This window comes from Dasypus novemcinctus, chromosome 8 (assembly GCF_030445035.2).
Source record: "Dasypus novemcinctus isolate mDasNov1 chromosome 8, mDasNov1.1.hap2, whole genome shotgun sequence".
NCBI lineage: Eukaryota > Metazoa > Chordata > Mammalia > Cingulata > Dasypodidae > Dasypus > Dasypus novemcinctus.
The window spans coordinates 15381976-15399591 of NC_080680.1; the positions used below are offsets into that span (position 1 = coordinate 15381976).

General features: G+C 39.1%; 1 protein-coding gene across 2 annotated transcripts in view; it reads right to left on the reverse strand.

Moving 5' to 3' along the window:
• Positions 1–17616, reverse strand: part of CENPP (centromere protein P) — a 431610-nt gene that overhangs the window by 353204 nt on the left and 60790 nt on the right. For both annotated transcript variants that reach the window (XM_058301476.2, XM_058301475.2), the window contains exon 4: positions 8188–8276. In XM_058301476.2, coding sequence (XP_058157459.1) covers positions 8188–8276 — 89 coding nt within the window. The remainder of the gene's footprint in view (positions 1–8187; positions 8277–17616) is intronic.

Genomic DNA, 17616 nt, shown 5'->3' on the forward strand with positions numbered 1-17616 from the left:
GTAAGATAATAGAAAAATATGAAAAACTATAAAACAAGCATATTTAAAAATAGTTAAAGAATGAAAAGAAATCACAGAAAATGTTTTAATTAAAAATAATAGAGGGCTCAGGATTCAAACAGAAAGCTCCTGAGTCTGGCCGGCCGTCAATAAACCATTTTTCCTTCTCAAAAAAATAAATAAATAAATAAATAAATAAATAAAATAAAATAAAATAAAAACAATAGAATCTTGAGTCTGCGGGGAACACATGGAGGAGCTATCTGTAGATTGGAAAATAAATGGAAGCTGGTGCACTGCAAAAGGAGACCAAATTCAAAGTTCAACCCAACTGTCACTATCAGGCAATACTGTGAAGATGGCAATATAACAACAACAGTGGAATCAAGGCAGGCAACTAAATCTGGAAGAAGTAGAATCCTTCCTATGATCAGAGGAGCTGTGTCCCAAGAATATGAGGTGAATCCCCATTGCATTTTTTTCTCTCTGTCCCCCCACCACCTGACACAGGGCACAGACAATGATGTAAGAAGTGCACAGCAGAAAAGGGGGCCTGAAGCCCCAGCTTACTGGTTGAAGGACTGAGAAGGAAAGCCACAGGGAGACAGAAAAGATGGTAGTGAGATTACAGAAAGGAGGGAAAACAATAACATGATTCCATAAAGATTTGTATAAATTTCTGTCTCACCTACAAACTGTACATACTGGTATCTGATGCTAAACAGCATACCACAAGTTTTGAGAATTGAGCTACAGGCCACCTACCATCCAGGTCCCAGGTAGCACTGCAAAGGCATTAATACCTAAACTGATATTGAGAAGAATAGTTCACAGAAGACATGTTAGAGCTTGTAGTCTAAACCTAAACTAGTTGATTGCCTGGTAAAATAAAAATATTAACAAGCTAAACAGAATTTAAACAAGCCTTAAAGTCTCATATCATAATATTTTACATGTCCAGGACACATTCCAAAATTATTCAGAATATGATGAACAAGGAATATATAAACTTAGAAGGGAAAAAATGATACACACAAACCTGTGATGAAAGAGTTGTTGGAACATACTGTGAAGCAGCTATTGCAACTATAATTCACAAAGTAAAGGTGAACATTTGTGAAACGACTGGAAAGAGAGAATACTTTAGCAAAGAAACAGAAGACATGAAGAACCAAATGGAGGGAAGTGGACCTGGCCCAATGGATAGGGCATCCGCCTACCACATGGGAGGTCCAAGGTTCAAACCCAGGGCCTCCTGACCCGTGTGATGAGCTGGCGCACACACAGTGCTGATGCGTGTAAGGAGTGCCATGCCACACAGGGGAGCCCCACACACAAGTGCAACCTGTAAGGAGAGCCTGCCCAGGATGGCGCCGCACACACGGAGAGCTGATGCAGCAGGATGACACAAGAAAATGAGACAACAGATTCCAGGTGCTGCTGACACAAGCGGACACAGAAGAACACACAGTGAATGGACAGAGAGCAGACAATGGGGGGAGGTGGCTAAAAGTAGAATAGATATGAACTTGTAGATAGATCAATAGAAGCTGTCCAATCAGAATAGTACAGAAGAAAAGAATTGGGAAAAAAAGAACAGAACCACAGGGGTATGTGTGACAATCACAAAGATCTGATATTCATGGATACCCAGAAGCAAAGGAGAAAAACCACTGACTGGAAAAAACATCTGAAGAAATAATGGCTGAAAATACCTCAAATGTGGTAAAAGCTCAGAGAACCCCATAGAGGACAGAATTCTATGCCTAGCCTAGACACATCATAAACTGTTGAAAACTAAACAAAAAAAATATTCTGAAAGTAGTCAGAGAAAAACAGTCAACATTCCATATGATGGAACAAGGGTTTAAACGACAGAAACCATGGAGGCCAGAGGGGAGTAAAACAACGTTTAAACACTGCTGAAAGAAAAGAACTGAATCCAGAATTTAATGTCCAGTGAAAATATCCTTCAAGAATGAAGTGAAATAATGACATTCCTAGATGAGAGAAAAGGAAAAGAATTAATCCAAGTGAACCTACTCAAAAAGAAATGCTAAAGGAAGTTCTTCAGAGGAAAAGGAAGCGATAGCTGGAATATCAGGAATGAAGCGCAACCAAACTATTAAAAATCTGCATAAACATACTACACTATTCTACCTTTGAGTTCTTCAAAATATGCATAAAGACTAAAAGCAAGAATTGTAACATTATGTCATGAGGGTTTCAAAGTATGTAGAAGTAATAGATATGAAGAGGAAAGAGTAAAGGGATTTAACTGGTTTAAGGTTTCTACATATCATATGAAATGGAAAAACAATAATTCAAGTAAACTGTATTCCCTATAGCAACAAGTATTGTGTATGTGTGTGTGTATATATGTATACACACCCATACAAATATGGTTATATACACATATGTGAGTATAAAAAGAGAGCAAAAAATGGGTATATATATATATACACATACATATACACATAAGTGAGTGTAAGAAGAGAGCAAAAAAAAAAATTTAAATAAAAATGGAATACTAACAAACAGTCAAATAATACAGAAGGGACTGTGGGAAGTTGGCATCAGACTAGGCAAGCAAGGCTCAACTTTCTCACAAAAACAACAAAGAAAGAGCCAAAAGCTGTCTGGCAGACCTGCTTTGGGGGAGAGCACTACAAAACTCCCAGGAGGGTGAGGGACAGAGAGACGGGAACCAGAAACAACAAACGCGAGTTACCAAACCATAGGGGGAGCCAGAAAAGGCTCTTCTCTTCCACCCCAAAGATATTAATATTAAGCTCAGTAAAACCCCTGGTTCACTGCAGCCAACTCAGAGGGGAACAGACATCTTCCTTGCTGTCAGCTGTTACGAGAGAAAGGGGAGGGAGAATTGGGGGGCTTTTCCTCAGTTAATTCAGCCAGCAAAGCCACTTTGAATCTCTGCTCTAGCCAAATCTAAATACAGGGAAACAGAGATTGAAACACTTCTGTGGAAAGGTACACCAACAAATGCCATCTGCTGGCCAGACTGGAAATTGCATGGAGAAATATTGCTTTTGGTTCTCTCAGTATTCTAACTCCCAGGAGAAAATCTGGGCATCATTAGTGAGCCCCTGGCCCAATTTGATAACTTAAGTTGAGCAATTTTAAAGACTAAGAAGAAGTATAATCATATATCAAAGAAGAGCTGTGAAAAAAACAGTAGGTAAGAGGGAGAAACTAGCCATCAGAGTAAATTCACCAACATATTTAGATACCTAGACATTATCAAAAAATTAAAAGCCACACTAGAATGGAGGAAGAAATGACCTAGTCAAAGGAACAAAGCAAATATCCTGAAAAGATACAGGATATTTAATTAATCAGATAATCATGCAACTCTCTAAAAATCAATCCAAACAACTGAAAGAAAATAGGACTAAAGATATAAAGGATATTAGCACAACACTAGGTGAGAATAGAAACAACGTGAAAGCCTGAAAAGAAAAGTACCAGACATTACGGGAATGAAAGACATGATGGATGAGATTAAAAATACATTAGAGGCACATAAGAGCAGATTTGAATTGCTCAAAGACAGAATTAATGATTTTGAAGACAGAACATCTGCACTGAAGAAGAAAGGAGAACAGAATGGAAAAATTGGAACAGGGTCTCAGGGTATTGAAAGACAACACAAAAAACACAAACATACACATTAACAGTGTCCCAGAAGGAGAAGAGAATGGAAAAGGGGCAGAAAGAATATTTGAGGAAATGATGACTGAAATCTTCCCAACTCTTATGAAAAACATAAATATCAATATCCAAAAAGGACAACACACCCCAAACAGAATAAATCTGAACAGATCTACCCCAAGAAAACTACTTTTCAAATGACAAATGATAAAGAGAGGTTTCTGAAAACAGCAACAGAACATACAATGGAATCTTGACAAGATTAAGTGCCAACCTCTTATCAGAAATGATGAAGGCAAGAAGAAAGTATATGATGTATTTAAGATACTGAAGAAAACTACCAGCCAAGAATTCTCTATCTAGCAAAGCTGTCCTTCAAAAATGAGGGTGAGTTCAAAGTCTTCACAAACAAACAAAACATGATAGAACACGCTACCAAAAGACCATGATTACAAGAGATATTAAAGGGAGTGCTGCAGCCTGAGAGGAAAAAACAAGGGCAAGAGACTTGGAGAAGAGTAGTAACATTGAATGTTAATGACTTGAACTGCCCAATCAAAGACATACACTGAGAGACTGAATTAAAAAACATGAGCTATCTATATGTTGTCTACAAGAGACTCAACTGAGAAGTAAGGACATGGCAGCGGACTTGGCCCAGTGGTTAGGGCGTCCGTCTACCACATGGGCGGTCCGCGGTTCAAACCCCGGTCCTCCTTGACCCGTGTGCAGCTGGCCCATGCGCAGTGCTGATGTGCGCAAGGAGTGCCCTGCCATGCAGGGGTGTCCCCCGCGTACGGGAGCCCCATGCGCAAGGAGTGCGCCCCATAAGGAGAACCGCCCAGAGCGAAAGAAAGTGCAGCCTGCCCAGGAATGGTGCCACACACACGGAGAACTGACATAACAAGATGACACAACAAAAAGAAACACAGATTCCCATGCTGCTGACAAAAATAGAAGCAGACAAAGAAGACGCAGCAAATAGACACAGAGAACAACCAGAGTGGTGGGGGAAAGGGGAGAGAAATAATAAATAAATCTTAAAAAAAAAAAAAAAAAAGAAGGACATAACCAGGTGAAAGGCTGGAAAAAGATATTCCAAGCAAATAGAAACCAGGAAAGAGCTGGAGTAGTGATACTAGTACCAATCAAAATAGATTTTAAATGCAAAACTGTTATAGGGGAGCAGATGTGGCTCAAGCACTTGAGTACCTGCTTCCCACATGGGAGGTTCCAGGCTCAGTTCCCAGTGCCTCCTTAAAAAAAAAAAAAAAGCAAACAAATGAGAAAATAATTCAGGGGAGCCTATGTGGCTCAGTGGTTGAAATATTGGCTATCCACATATAAGGTCCTGGGTTCAATCTCCAGCCCTGGTACTGGGAAAAAAAGATGTTATAAGGGATGAAGAAGGTCATTATATATTAATAAAAGGGGCAATTCACCAAAAAGAAATAATTATATTAAATATTTATGCACCTAGCCTGAGTGTCCTAAGATACATGAGGCACACACTGGTAAAGCTGAAAGAAGAAACAGATGTCTCTACAATAATTGTTGAGACTTCAATATGCTACTCTCAGTATTAGATAAAATATCTGGATAGAGTATAAAGAAACAGCTTGAATAATATGATAAATGAACTAGACCTAATAGACATCTATACAGCAAGTGCTTGTGTACCCTTCTCCAAGAAAGACTATATGTTGGGTCACAGGATGAAGTTGTAATAAATTTTAAAAGACTGAAATTATACATAACACTTTCTTTGACCATAATTGAATGAAGCTGGAAATCAACAATGGATAGAAATATGGAAAATTCATAAATATATGAAGATTAAACAACACACTCTTAAATAATCAGTGGGTCAAAGAAGTTGCAAGAGAATTCAGCAAATACCTTGAGACAAATGAAAATGAGAACACAATATATCAAAACCTATCTGATACCACAAAGGCAGTGCCGAAAGGGAATTTTATAGCTCTCAGTGTTCACATTAAAAAAGAAGAGCTAAAATTGAAGATCTAACTGCAGACCTGTAGCAGCTAGAAAAAGGAAAGCAAACTAATACCAGAGCAAACCGAAGGAAAGAAACAGTAAAGATAAGAGCAGAAATAAATGAAATCAAGAACAACAACAATAACAACAAAAATAAAAGCAACACAAACAAAACTTGGTCCTTTGAGAAGATCAACAAAATCAACAAACCCTTAGCTGGATTGATAAAGAAAAAAAGAGAGAAGACACAAATAAACAAAATCAGAAATGAGATGGAGGGACATTACCATTGACCCTGCAGAAATAACAGAGGATACTAAGAACAACTATATGCCAAAAAACTAGACAATAGAGATGAGATGGACAAATTCCTAGAAAGGCACAAACCACCTACACTGACACTAGAAAAAATCAAAGACCTCAACAAACCAATTAAAAGTGAAGAGATGGAAACAGTCATTAAAAATCTCCCAAAGACTTAAAGCCCCAACCAGATGGCTTCACAGGTGAATTCTATCAATCATTTAAAGGCGATCTCATACCAGTCTTGCTCAAGCTCTTCAAAAAAACTTAACAGGAAAGAATGTTACCAAACTCACCCTAATACCAAAACCAGTTAACAATACTATGAAAAAAAGAAAATTACAAACCAATATCTCAAATGAATATAAATGCAAAAGTCCTCAACAAAATACTTGCAAACTGAATCCAAAAACACATGAAAAGAATTATATACCATGATCAAGTGGGTTTATTCCCAGGTGTGCAAGGGTGGTTCAACACAAGAAAATCAATTAGTGTAATAAGCCACATTGATAAATTGAAAAAGAAAAATCACATGATCCTCTACATCGATGCAGAAAAAGCATTTGACAAAACATAGCACACTTTCTTGATAAAAAAACGCTCTAAAAAATAAGAATAGGAGGAAGCTTTCTCAATATGGTAAAGTGCATATATGCGGGAAGCGGACTTGGCTCAAGTGATAGAGCATCTGCCTACCAAAGGGGAGGTCCAGTGTTCAAACCCAGAGCTGGCCCATGCACAGTGCTGACACACGCATGGAGTGCCGTGTCACGCAGGGGTGTCCCCCGCACAGGGGAGCCCCATGCGCAAGGAGTGCACCATATAAGGAGAGCTGCCCCGTGCAAAACAAACGCAGCCAGCCCAGGAATGGCATGCACACACCAAGAGCTGACACAGCAAGATGATGCAACAAAAAGAGACACAGATTCTCGTGCCACCTAACGAGAATGCAAGTGGACACAGTGAATGAACACAGAGAGCAGACAATTGGGGAGGGGAAGGGGAGAGAAATTAAAAAAAAAAAAAAGAAAACATTAACTCATTAGAGCTGAGTGAGTGTAGCTCAGTGGTTGAGTGCCTGCTTCACACGTAGGAGGTCCTGGGTTAAATCCCTGATACCTCCTAAAACAAAAATCAAAAAACAAAATAAAACAAAAACCTCATTATATGGGTTTAATAGCAGATTAGTCACAAAATAAATAAATAATTACTGAACTGAAATATAGATCTGAGGAATAAGCTCAAAGACGGAGAGAGAAAAATACATAAAGGGTAAAATAGATGGAAGAGAGAATAAGTATGAACGTACATCCAAAATTCCAGAATGAGAATCAAGAGTTCTGCTTTTGCATAGGATGTAGAGAGCTGCAAGAATAGGTCAATTCCACCATAACAAGAAAAATCTGAATAATGCATAAAATCATAACCTCTCTTGAGCCCATGAAAGGCAAGAAGTCACAAAGTAACAAAGGAAATTAAATTTTCTCCCTACAAGGGGGAGATAGGACAAACAAGCTTCTCATTTTGTTTAATTTTAACAAATTGTTAAAGTACAAGTGTGGGATAAAGTGTCATTTTGAAACACATAGAGTCCCAGATATAAGAGGACGCCATCAGAAACACGGGTCATGACAGACCCAAGAGAGAGCGCCCTTCAATAGCACAAGAATGCAAGAGATGATCAGCTGCTGCTGGAGCACAGGCATGAAGCCCTCATCCACTTGCCTGGACTCTTCTCTTACAGGATGCAAAAACCTTAAACCACCGAAGAAGAGGCAGCAAAGTCTCTTGCCCCCAGCACTCAGGAGAAAAAATGCATTGCCTTCAAACTCCTGATATATGTTATGACCCAACAACATTATGTACCTCTCCTTTGCAAAAATTAATACAGTTAAAATTTTAGATTTATTTCTGTGATTATCTGATTAATATCTGACTTCTCCAGTAGGATGTAAATCCCATAAGGTCCAAAGATCATATCTGTTTTTGCTCACATTTTAACCTCAATGCTCAGCACATAGTGAGAGTATAATAAATATTTACCACATAAAAAAATGATAGAGAGAATATAGGCTTAAATATAAGATGTAATACTGGTGTTATGCTTTCAGAAAAGTTTTATTTACTTAAAATGCTGAAGAAAATATAAACTTAAAATTTTATAGTGAAAATAGTACCCCCCTCCCCAAATTAATTTGTAAAATAGCTTACCTGGACACAAATTCACTTAATTCTGAATATTCTGTGGGTTCCATTATTATGTTGAGGTCAGTAACAACAGAAGATAAGCTCTCCTCGTCCTAATATAAAGAAAATAAGTTTATGTATCAGAGCATAGTAAACTCTTACAATAAAGCAAAAAAACCATAAAATAATTATGCAAATGAACACTACCAAGTAATAGTAAATGACATTGAAAACGGAGGTTATTCATTACAGGATAAAATCAGATCTTTACCAAAAATTAAAATAAACTCAAAATGAATTGTTTACTTAAATGTAAGCACTGAAACCATAAAATATTAGGGAAAAGTTTTCATAAATATTAAACTGATTACTGAGTGAGGAAGAACTTCCTAAACAAAAATAGAAGGAAAAAAAATAATATGATTATATAAAATCTCAAAATATGTATGTAAAAATGATCTAAAAATTGAGAAGCAATAAATTGAGGAAAATATTTTCTATAAACATGAAAAACAGGTAATGAAAATTGAAAAGAAAAAGGCAAAGAACAAAAACTAAAAATTCAAAACATAATATACATGTAAAAAATGTTTGATTTCACTAGTAATAAGATAATGCAAATTAAAACAATGAGATGACATTTTTGCCTATAAAATGAGCAAAGATTAAAAAACATTAATGCCAGTGAGGCTGGAATGAGATAGTACACACAAACCTAGTGGTGGGAGTAAAATTCGGAACAACACTTTTAGAAAGCATTTTGACAATGTATAAGTTAAAATATTCATATTCTCAGCCCAACAATTCTACTTCAGGGAATTTATCTTAAAGCAATAATAAATGAAGACAATGTCTTATGAATAAAGATTTTCATCGCAGTGTTACTTACAACAAACAAAACAAAACAACAACAAAACAGAACTCTGTACCCAATAATGAGGGTTTTTAAAAAGCGATCATTCCTGTGTGGAGCTGGCCCATGCGCAGTGCTGAGGCATGCAAGGTGTGCTATGCCACGCAGGGGTGTCCCCACATAGGGGGGCCCCACATGCAAGGAGTGCTCCCGTAAGGAGAGCTGTCCAGTGCGAAAGAAAGTGCAGCCTGCCCAGGAATGGCGGCATACACACGGATTGCTGACACACAAGATGATGCAACAAAAAGAAACACAGTATTCCCATGCCGCTGACAGCAACAGAAGCGGACAAAGAAGAACGCACAGCAAACGGACACAGAGAGCAGACAACGGCGGGTGGGGGGGTGGGTTGGGGGAGGAAGGGGAGAGAAATAATTAAAAAATGAATCTTAAAAAAACAAAAGCGGTCATTTTGATCTGTAAATTCAGGGTCTTCCCTGTAATCTAGTAACTTTTTAATTATGTATTTGCATGTTATTTCTGTTTTCCTTTTTTTAGTCCTATTTTTGGAAAAATCACTTAAATATGTTGGTTCTCCATTGCCTGTCTTCCAGATTTATTATCATCTTTCCAATTCCTTTTATAAGTGGTTTTTCTCAAGCTGATACTCCATATTCCTTCTAATGAAGTTTTCAGTACTATAATCATTTTATTCTTCCTTCTCTCCTTTCTTCATCTCTTAGTTCTCGTTTCCTTATTTAATTTTCTTCATTCTTTCAGAATCATAGCCGTTTTTACAGAGCTTGTATATTTCCTGGATTAATTCTTCCTACTGATTTTATCTGCAGTTTCAGTAGGAGTCTTTGGGCACTGACCCCATTTTAAATCCAACAAGCATCTGTACAACTCAATAATAAAAAGACAAACAACTGAATTTAAAAATGAGCAAAGGATCTGAATAGACATTTCTCCACACAGATACACAGATAGCTAAGATAACCATGAAAAAATGTTCAACAACATTAATCAGAAAAACGCAAATAAAAATCTCAATGAGATACAACCTCATAGGATACCTTGAATCAAAAAGGCATACAAAATCAAGTGTTAGTGAGGATGTGGAGAAACTGGAACACTTCTAACACTGTTGGGGGAATGTAAAATAGTACAACCACTTTGAAGAACAGTTAGTATTTCCTCAAAAAGTTAAACAGAGTTAACCATTTGACCCAGTAATTTCATTCCTAGGTACACAGGTAAGTTTTAAGTCCACTGAAAAACTTCTACACTAACATTCATAGCAGCATTATTCATTATAGCCAAAAGGTGGAAACAACCCAAATGCCTATCAACCGGTGAATGGAAAAACAAAATGTGGACTATCCAAACAATGGAATATTATTCCCAGCCACAAAAAGGACCAAAGTACTGACACATATTACAACACAGATGAACTCTGAAATTTTTATGCTAAGTGAATGAAACTAGTCCCAAAAGAACACTTATTATACTATTTATATGAAATGTCCAAAATAGGTAAATCTATAAAGACAGAAAATAGATTAGTGGCTGCTTAGGGTTGGGGGCGAGTTGGAGACACAGGAGTCGGAGGTGATAGCTTAAAGGTAAGAGGTATATTTTTAAATTGACGTGGTAGTAGTTACACAACTCTGTTGAATATAATAAAAACTATTAAATTGTACTCTTTAAAGAGATGCATTGTAAGAATATAAATTATATTTCAATAGAATTGTGGAAGGAAAAAAGGAAAGGAGGGAGGAAGATAGGGAGGAAGGTCAGAGGGAAAAAAAGAAAAGGAATCCCTGATATACTTCCAGTCTTTTTTTTTTTTTGTAGGTATAGGCAATATATGTTGGATTTTGGACTTTTACCCATAAGGATATGTAAGTCACCCTCTCAAGTGGCAAGGTCAATATAAAACCTAAGATGTACCGGCCCTTATTTTGGTGGTTTATGTATTCTGTTCAGCCACTAGAAAGGTGATTCTCAAGACATTGTTTCCCCATCTCTCTCCTGCCTGTCACACTGCTAATAAAATCAATACTCCTCAGTCAGTAAACAAGGGAAGTAACCTTAAAAAACAACCTGACTTGATGTCCCTAAGTGAGCCTTCAGTAGCATATTCCTTATTCTACCACAATCCGTTTAATTTAAGCTGACAGCTCTCATTATTCTTGACAATTTAAGGATGTGGACAGACAAGTTGAGGAAAAGTGTTTCATTAACTTTGCAACATTTATACAACATTATAAAGCACCCTATATCAGATTTCATGCTTTCCTTCACTTTGGTTCAAATTCTATCATATCAGGCAGATATTATTTGGTGCCAGCGGTATCAAATTGTATTGTCTTCATTTAAAAGTTTCTCTATTTTGGAATCTTTTTGTTCATTTTATTGGGTCACAGGGACAAAATTATGTAAACATACTTATCTGCCATTTTTCCCCAGAAACTCCCATCCTTTTGATTTATTATGCTGCATGAACTATGAAATGCTGAAACACATTAATTTTGATGTTCTTGCAACTCCTCACAAAAATTTTAGTGTAATACTAGAGAATACTAAACTGAACTCAGAATATAAAAGCAATAACTTCCCCCCCAGTGTGGGACATGACTCCTGGGGAATACCCACCCTGGCACTGAAGGATTGCTACCAACTACCAACAAGCAATGAATCTGGAGGAAAAAAAAAAAAAGAAAGAAAAAAAAGACCTTGACCAAAAGGGGGAAAAGCTAAAGAAAAATGAGTTTGTATGGCTAAGAGAATTCAAAGAGAGTCAGAAAGCCATTCCAGAGGTAGCACTTAAGCACATCTCAACATGATCACACTGACAGCCAAAGTCAATACTACCCCAAATAGTAAAGCTCCTCAGGGATATGGAGACATCCAGACACTATAGTAAGGGCAGACAACTCAGGAATTTGGCCCCTTGCCAGTGGGCCCTTATCTGGTATTTATGTTCCCCAGTAGGACAGAGTTAGACTCATGACTATTTTCTCTATGCTTGACTTGTCTGTCCTTCTATTTGAACCTATAATTAGTACTAGAGTTGATAGGTAAACATTCAAGAGACATAAAGCTTTGGGATGTCCATGTGCCAGCTAAGCCTTGAATCTCAACAGAGTTGCAACACCTACTCTCCAGTTCAATGGACTCACCCAGGACAACTAAAGGGGAGGAGAGAATGGACAAACAATACACCAAGGAACTGAGAGTGGCTACAACTGTAAGTAAGACAGTCCCATCAACTGAATGCATGGGATCGAAGCCCCCCTCAATTAATGGTGGAGTGGGCATCACCATCCCAGAGTCCTCAGGATTGGGAAATGAACTATGGACTAAAATAAACTTACTAGTATTCTACTATAGACTTATTGTGATTCTAGCATCAGAAGAAATATCAATGTTGTGGATGCAGTGACCCATGGACGTTCTGGGGTTAAGGAAAGGGGAAAAAAGGCATAATAGGGAGGTATTTTCAGAATTTGGGAATCACCCTCAACGACATTACAATGACAGATACAGGCCATTATATATCTAGCCATAACCTACAGAGTTAAATGGGAGAGAGTGTAAACTACAATGTAAACTACAATCCATGCTAATGGCAATGCTCCAAAATGTGTCTATCAGTTGCAATGAATGTTAACAGACTGATGAAAGATGTTGCTAGTGTGGGAAATGTGGGAGGTGTGGGGAGCGGGGCATATGGGAATCCCCTATATATTCTCTGTAACATTTATGTCATTGAAGTATCTTTTAAAAAATAAAAAATACCAGAGAATAAATCTGGGGAAAAAGAGTTCTATACTGTAACTACCATTGACAATGATAGGTATGGCAACACAGGCTGTCATTCACACTCTCTGGGCATATTTCCCTATAAAATAAGAGGATTAGCCTAGATAATCTGTACGGTCACTTTTGTTTCTGATATTCTATGAAAATGATTTTCTTGCAACAACGTTCTGTAAAATGAAATGGAGTTTTATTATTTAGACTACTTAAAAATATTCTGACAGCTAAAGGTCTCCCTCTAGTGGAAATTTTGTTTCTAAAAAATGTTTTAAAGGGAGTGGATGTGGCTCAAGCAGTTGAGCACCCACCTCCCACATAGGAGGTCCCAGATTCAGTTCCCAGTGTCTCCTGAAAAAAACAAAAAAAGCAAAACAGCAAGACAAACAAAAAAAACCAACTCGGGGAAGCTGATGCAGCTCAGTGGTTGAGTGCTGGCTTCCTACATACAAGATTCCGGGTTCAATCTCGAGTCACTGGTACCTCAAGAGAAAACAAAAAACAGAGCAGGGCATATGGCAATCCCTTATATTTTTTATGTAACATTTATGTAATCTAAGCATCTTTTACTATATATATATTTATTTATGTATTTATTTTAATCTTGCTTGGAAGGCCCCGAATGTGTCACAGTTTGGGTTGCTATTTGAAACTATGCTTCCCAAATTACAATTCTAAGACCTCAAATACATGCATTTTTTTGCCTTGAAGAAAACAAAAACAAAACAAAATGAAACAAAAAAAAGCGTTTTAGAGCACTGAAGTTTACTGTGACTTCTCCAATGTTTTTTCCATCAGTATCAAGTGTTAAAATGTCGTCAATATGCAAAATGATAAAAAACATTTTAGAGGATAATCTGGCACTATCAACCAGAATTTATATGGGCATCTCCTTTGACTTAGCAATTCTACTAGAGCTGTAGTCTAAAGGTATACTCACACAGTAGGCCTAAAATATGCTAAGATTTACCATTAAATAATAACAAAATTTAAAAAATCTCATCACCTCATTAAGTCAGAATTCTAAGCAACAAAGTAAGATGGTACTTTGTTCCTTTTCTCTCCAAGCAAGAAAATCTAGGAATCTCATATATGCCCTATCCCTACAACCCTGCTGACTCAAGCAGTCTATGACTTCTTCCAGCATCTTGACTCCAGGCTGATCCTCAAGAAGAATCAATGGGGAAACGGACTTTGGCCCAGTGGTTAGGGCGTCCGTCTACCATATGGGAGGTCCGCGGTTCAAACCCCGGGCCTCCTTGACCCGTGTGGAGCTGGCCCACGTGCAGTGCTGATGCGCGCAAGGAGTGCCGTGCCACGCAAGGGTGTCCCCCGCGTGGGGGAGCCCCACGCGCAAGGAGTGCGCCCATGAGGAAAGCCGCCCAGCGTGAAAAGAAAGAGCAGCCTGCCCAGGAATGGCGCCGCCCACACTTCCCGTGCCACTGACGACAACAGAAGCGGACAAAGAAACAAGACGCAGCAAATAGACACCAAGAACAGACAACCAGGGGAGGGGGGGGAATTAAATAAATAAATAAATCTTTAAAAAAAAAAAAAAAAAGAAGAATCAATGATTAGAAAGGTCCAGAGAGGGAAACGGTCTTGGCCCAGTGGTTAGGGCGTCCGTCTACCACATGGGAGGTCCGCGGTTCAAACCCCGGGCCTCCTTGACCCGTGTGCAGCTGGCCCATGCGCAGTGCTGATGCGCGCAAGGAGTGCCTTGCCATGCAAGGGTGTCCCCCGCATGGGGGAGCCCCACGCGCAAGGAGTGCACCCGTGAGGAGAGCCGCCCAGCGGGAAAAGAAAGTGCAGCCTGCCCACACTTCCCGTGCCTCTGACGACAACAGAAGCGGACAAAGAAACAAGATGCAGCAAACACACACCAAGAACAGACAACCGGGGGAGGGGGGGAAATTAAATAAATAAATAAATCTTTAAAAAAAAAAAAAAAAAAGAAGAATCAATGATTAGAAAGGTCCAGAGAGGGAAACGGTCTTGGCCCAGTGGTTAGGGCGTCCGTCTACCACATGGGAGGTCCGCGGTTCAAACCCCGGGCCTCCTTGACCCGTGTGCAGCTGGCCCATGCGCAGTGCTGATGCGCGCAAGGAGTGCCTTGCCATGCAAGGGTGTCCCCCGCATGGGGGAGCCCCACGCGCAAGGAGTGCACCCGTGAGGAGAGCCGCCCAGCGGGAAAAGAAAGTGCAGCCTGCCCACACTTCCCGTGCCTCTGACGACAACAGAAGCGGACAAAGAAACAAGATGCAGCAAACACACACCAAGAACAGACAACCGGGGGAGGGGGGGAAATTAAATAAATAAATAAATCTTAAAAAAAAAAAAAAAAAAAAAAAGGTCCAGAGAAAAACAGTGTTCTTAATACAGCTCCCAGGTATAGCACACTCTTTCTGCAACAAATTTTAAGAAAAACTGGGCAGTTCAAAAGTACCTATACACTTTAAAATATGAATACAGATAAGTCATGTCTCTTCAGAGACTCAGCAATTAATGTGTTCCATATCTCGATATCTTATATAGATATATGAGTATCAACAGTCTCTCCTGAGATTTTTTCCCAGCATCCCTTAAAGCATGTGTGACACAAACTGCTGGAAGTTCCCAATATTTCCAATTTTCTTCTTCCTTGCCCCAATTTCACATGCCTAATGAAAACTAAATTTCCCAGCTTCCCTTTCACTAAGTTATGGCCAAGAGACTGTAAATGAAAATGATGGGTGTACAAATTCTAGAAAGTATACTTCAAGGGAAAAATGAATCCTTGTTTGGGCATTACCCTCCCTGATAACTGAAATGCTAATGTGAAAACTGCACCATGATTTGGAAGCATGGATGACAGCAGAGTAACACATTAGGCAGTGTCTAATGAGCATGGAGCCAACATACTAGGGCTTGAAAACTTATTTACAATTTTGTTTAAATAGCAGAAAATAAACTTCTAGTACTAGTACTGTGAACCATCTTTAAGTTTTTTGTCATTTGTAGCTCAACTAATTCTCATTCATTCAGTATATAAACTAATTACATAACTTTAAGCCATTATCAAATGGCGACAAAATTTTCAATCATGCTTTGGTGGTATGGTGATCGGGATATTTACTTAAAACATTGTTGCCAGGGCAGCGAGGTCATGGCCAGAACTGTCACTGCCTGGTAGGAGATAGGGCTTGTGGTCATTGCAGCAAGGGTGGCAGAGCTCCATAGCAAGACAGCTGTTGCTTTCCCCCTACAACTCTGGTCCTGTCTACACTGTCCCAGGGAGGTTACTCGGACCTGGAAAGTCTAGCCAATGCAGGTCCTGGGGTGCCCAATGTAAGTTCATGCTAGGAATGCCTCAGTAGTATACCATGGCGTCAAAAATGTCCTCTAAACCTCATCCTTAACCTGATTCAGGATGGGATCAAACTACTGGTTGGTGTTTTCCTCCAGAGCTAATGTGACATAATGTGAACTTAAAATACTGCAATCTATTTTATCTCTTAGGCCATAGCCCCATCACACACAGACCAGATTTTACCACAACTCATTTTGGAATGTACAACTCCCCTAAGCAGCTCTTTACCTCAACTTCAGAGGACCATCTTTATCTTTTCAGATAGATTTGTGGATCAGACCTCCCAATTTTGCCCATGTCTAGCTTCTATCCAGATAACCCATGCATGACTGTGAAAGAGATGTATGTCTAGAGCAGAAAAAACGTGCTGAACAGCAAGGGTGCTGGAATGCCTCTGCCGTTTTCTGACCAATGAATATACTTAGAGTGCAGATGGAACTGAATTCGCAGGCTTATGACTTTAACAACCTTCCAGAGATTGCAGGCCTGGCCTAGTAATGGATGCCAGGATGCAGGCACATAACCACAGAGTTCAAGTCACATTAGACACAGAAAGAAAATGCAGATGGTCAGACTATGCAGCCTTGTATGTGAGACAATATCCAGGAGCTCCTAGACCACCCAAAGAAAGACTGGGGTGCTAGCACACGTTGTTCTCTCAATATAACACCTCTTTATCTTGTTCCATGTTCTGGCTTAGCCTTCAGCAGATGATCGTTGAGGTCATGAAGAACAATGATATCACCTTGGCCTACTGCCAACCAAACAACAGTGTAACTCCCTCAGGATACCCCTTACCCATGCCCCTGACATGAGACAATGCTGAGCTATGTGTTGTACCCTCTTCAGTAAGACTTGGCAATGCCACACTGAGGATTTTCTTGGTCACCTTGGTGGAACTGAAAGGTGATACTCTGAAGTGGAGTGCAAGCTGGAAACTCTGTCATAGGTTGAGGGGCTTAGATATCCCTCTGCCTATCCTCAGCCTATCAGGGCCCATAGTGTCAGTCAGGACACAGACTGCAAAGAGAAGAACAAACTCTAAGCCCAGATCCCTAGAACCAGGTACTCTGGACTAGTCAGGGTTGACTAACACATAAATAAAAAAGGACAACATGGGGGCTGCTTTTGTGGCTGAGGACAATGGCACCTAGGACAAGAATAACAAATCCTGCCTTTGGCCTCATATCTGCATAGGATCCTTTTTTTTTCCTAATAGTTCTGGTTTCTTCCTTTTTTTTTTTTTTTTTTAGTGTTGTACATTCATTGCATTTTTTTTTATTTTTTTATTGACTTTGTAATAATATTACATTAAAAATATATATGTGAGGTCCCATTCAACCCCACCCCCCCACCCCCCCTCTCCCCCCCCCCAACAACACTCGTTCCCATCATCATGACACATCCATTGGATTTGGTAAGTACATCT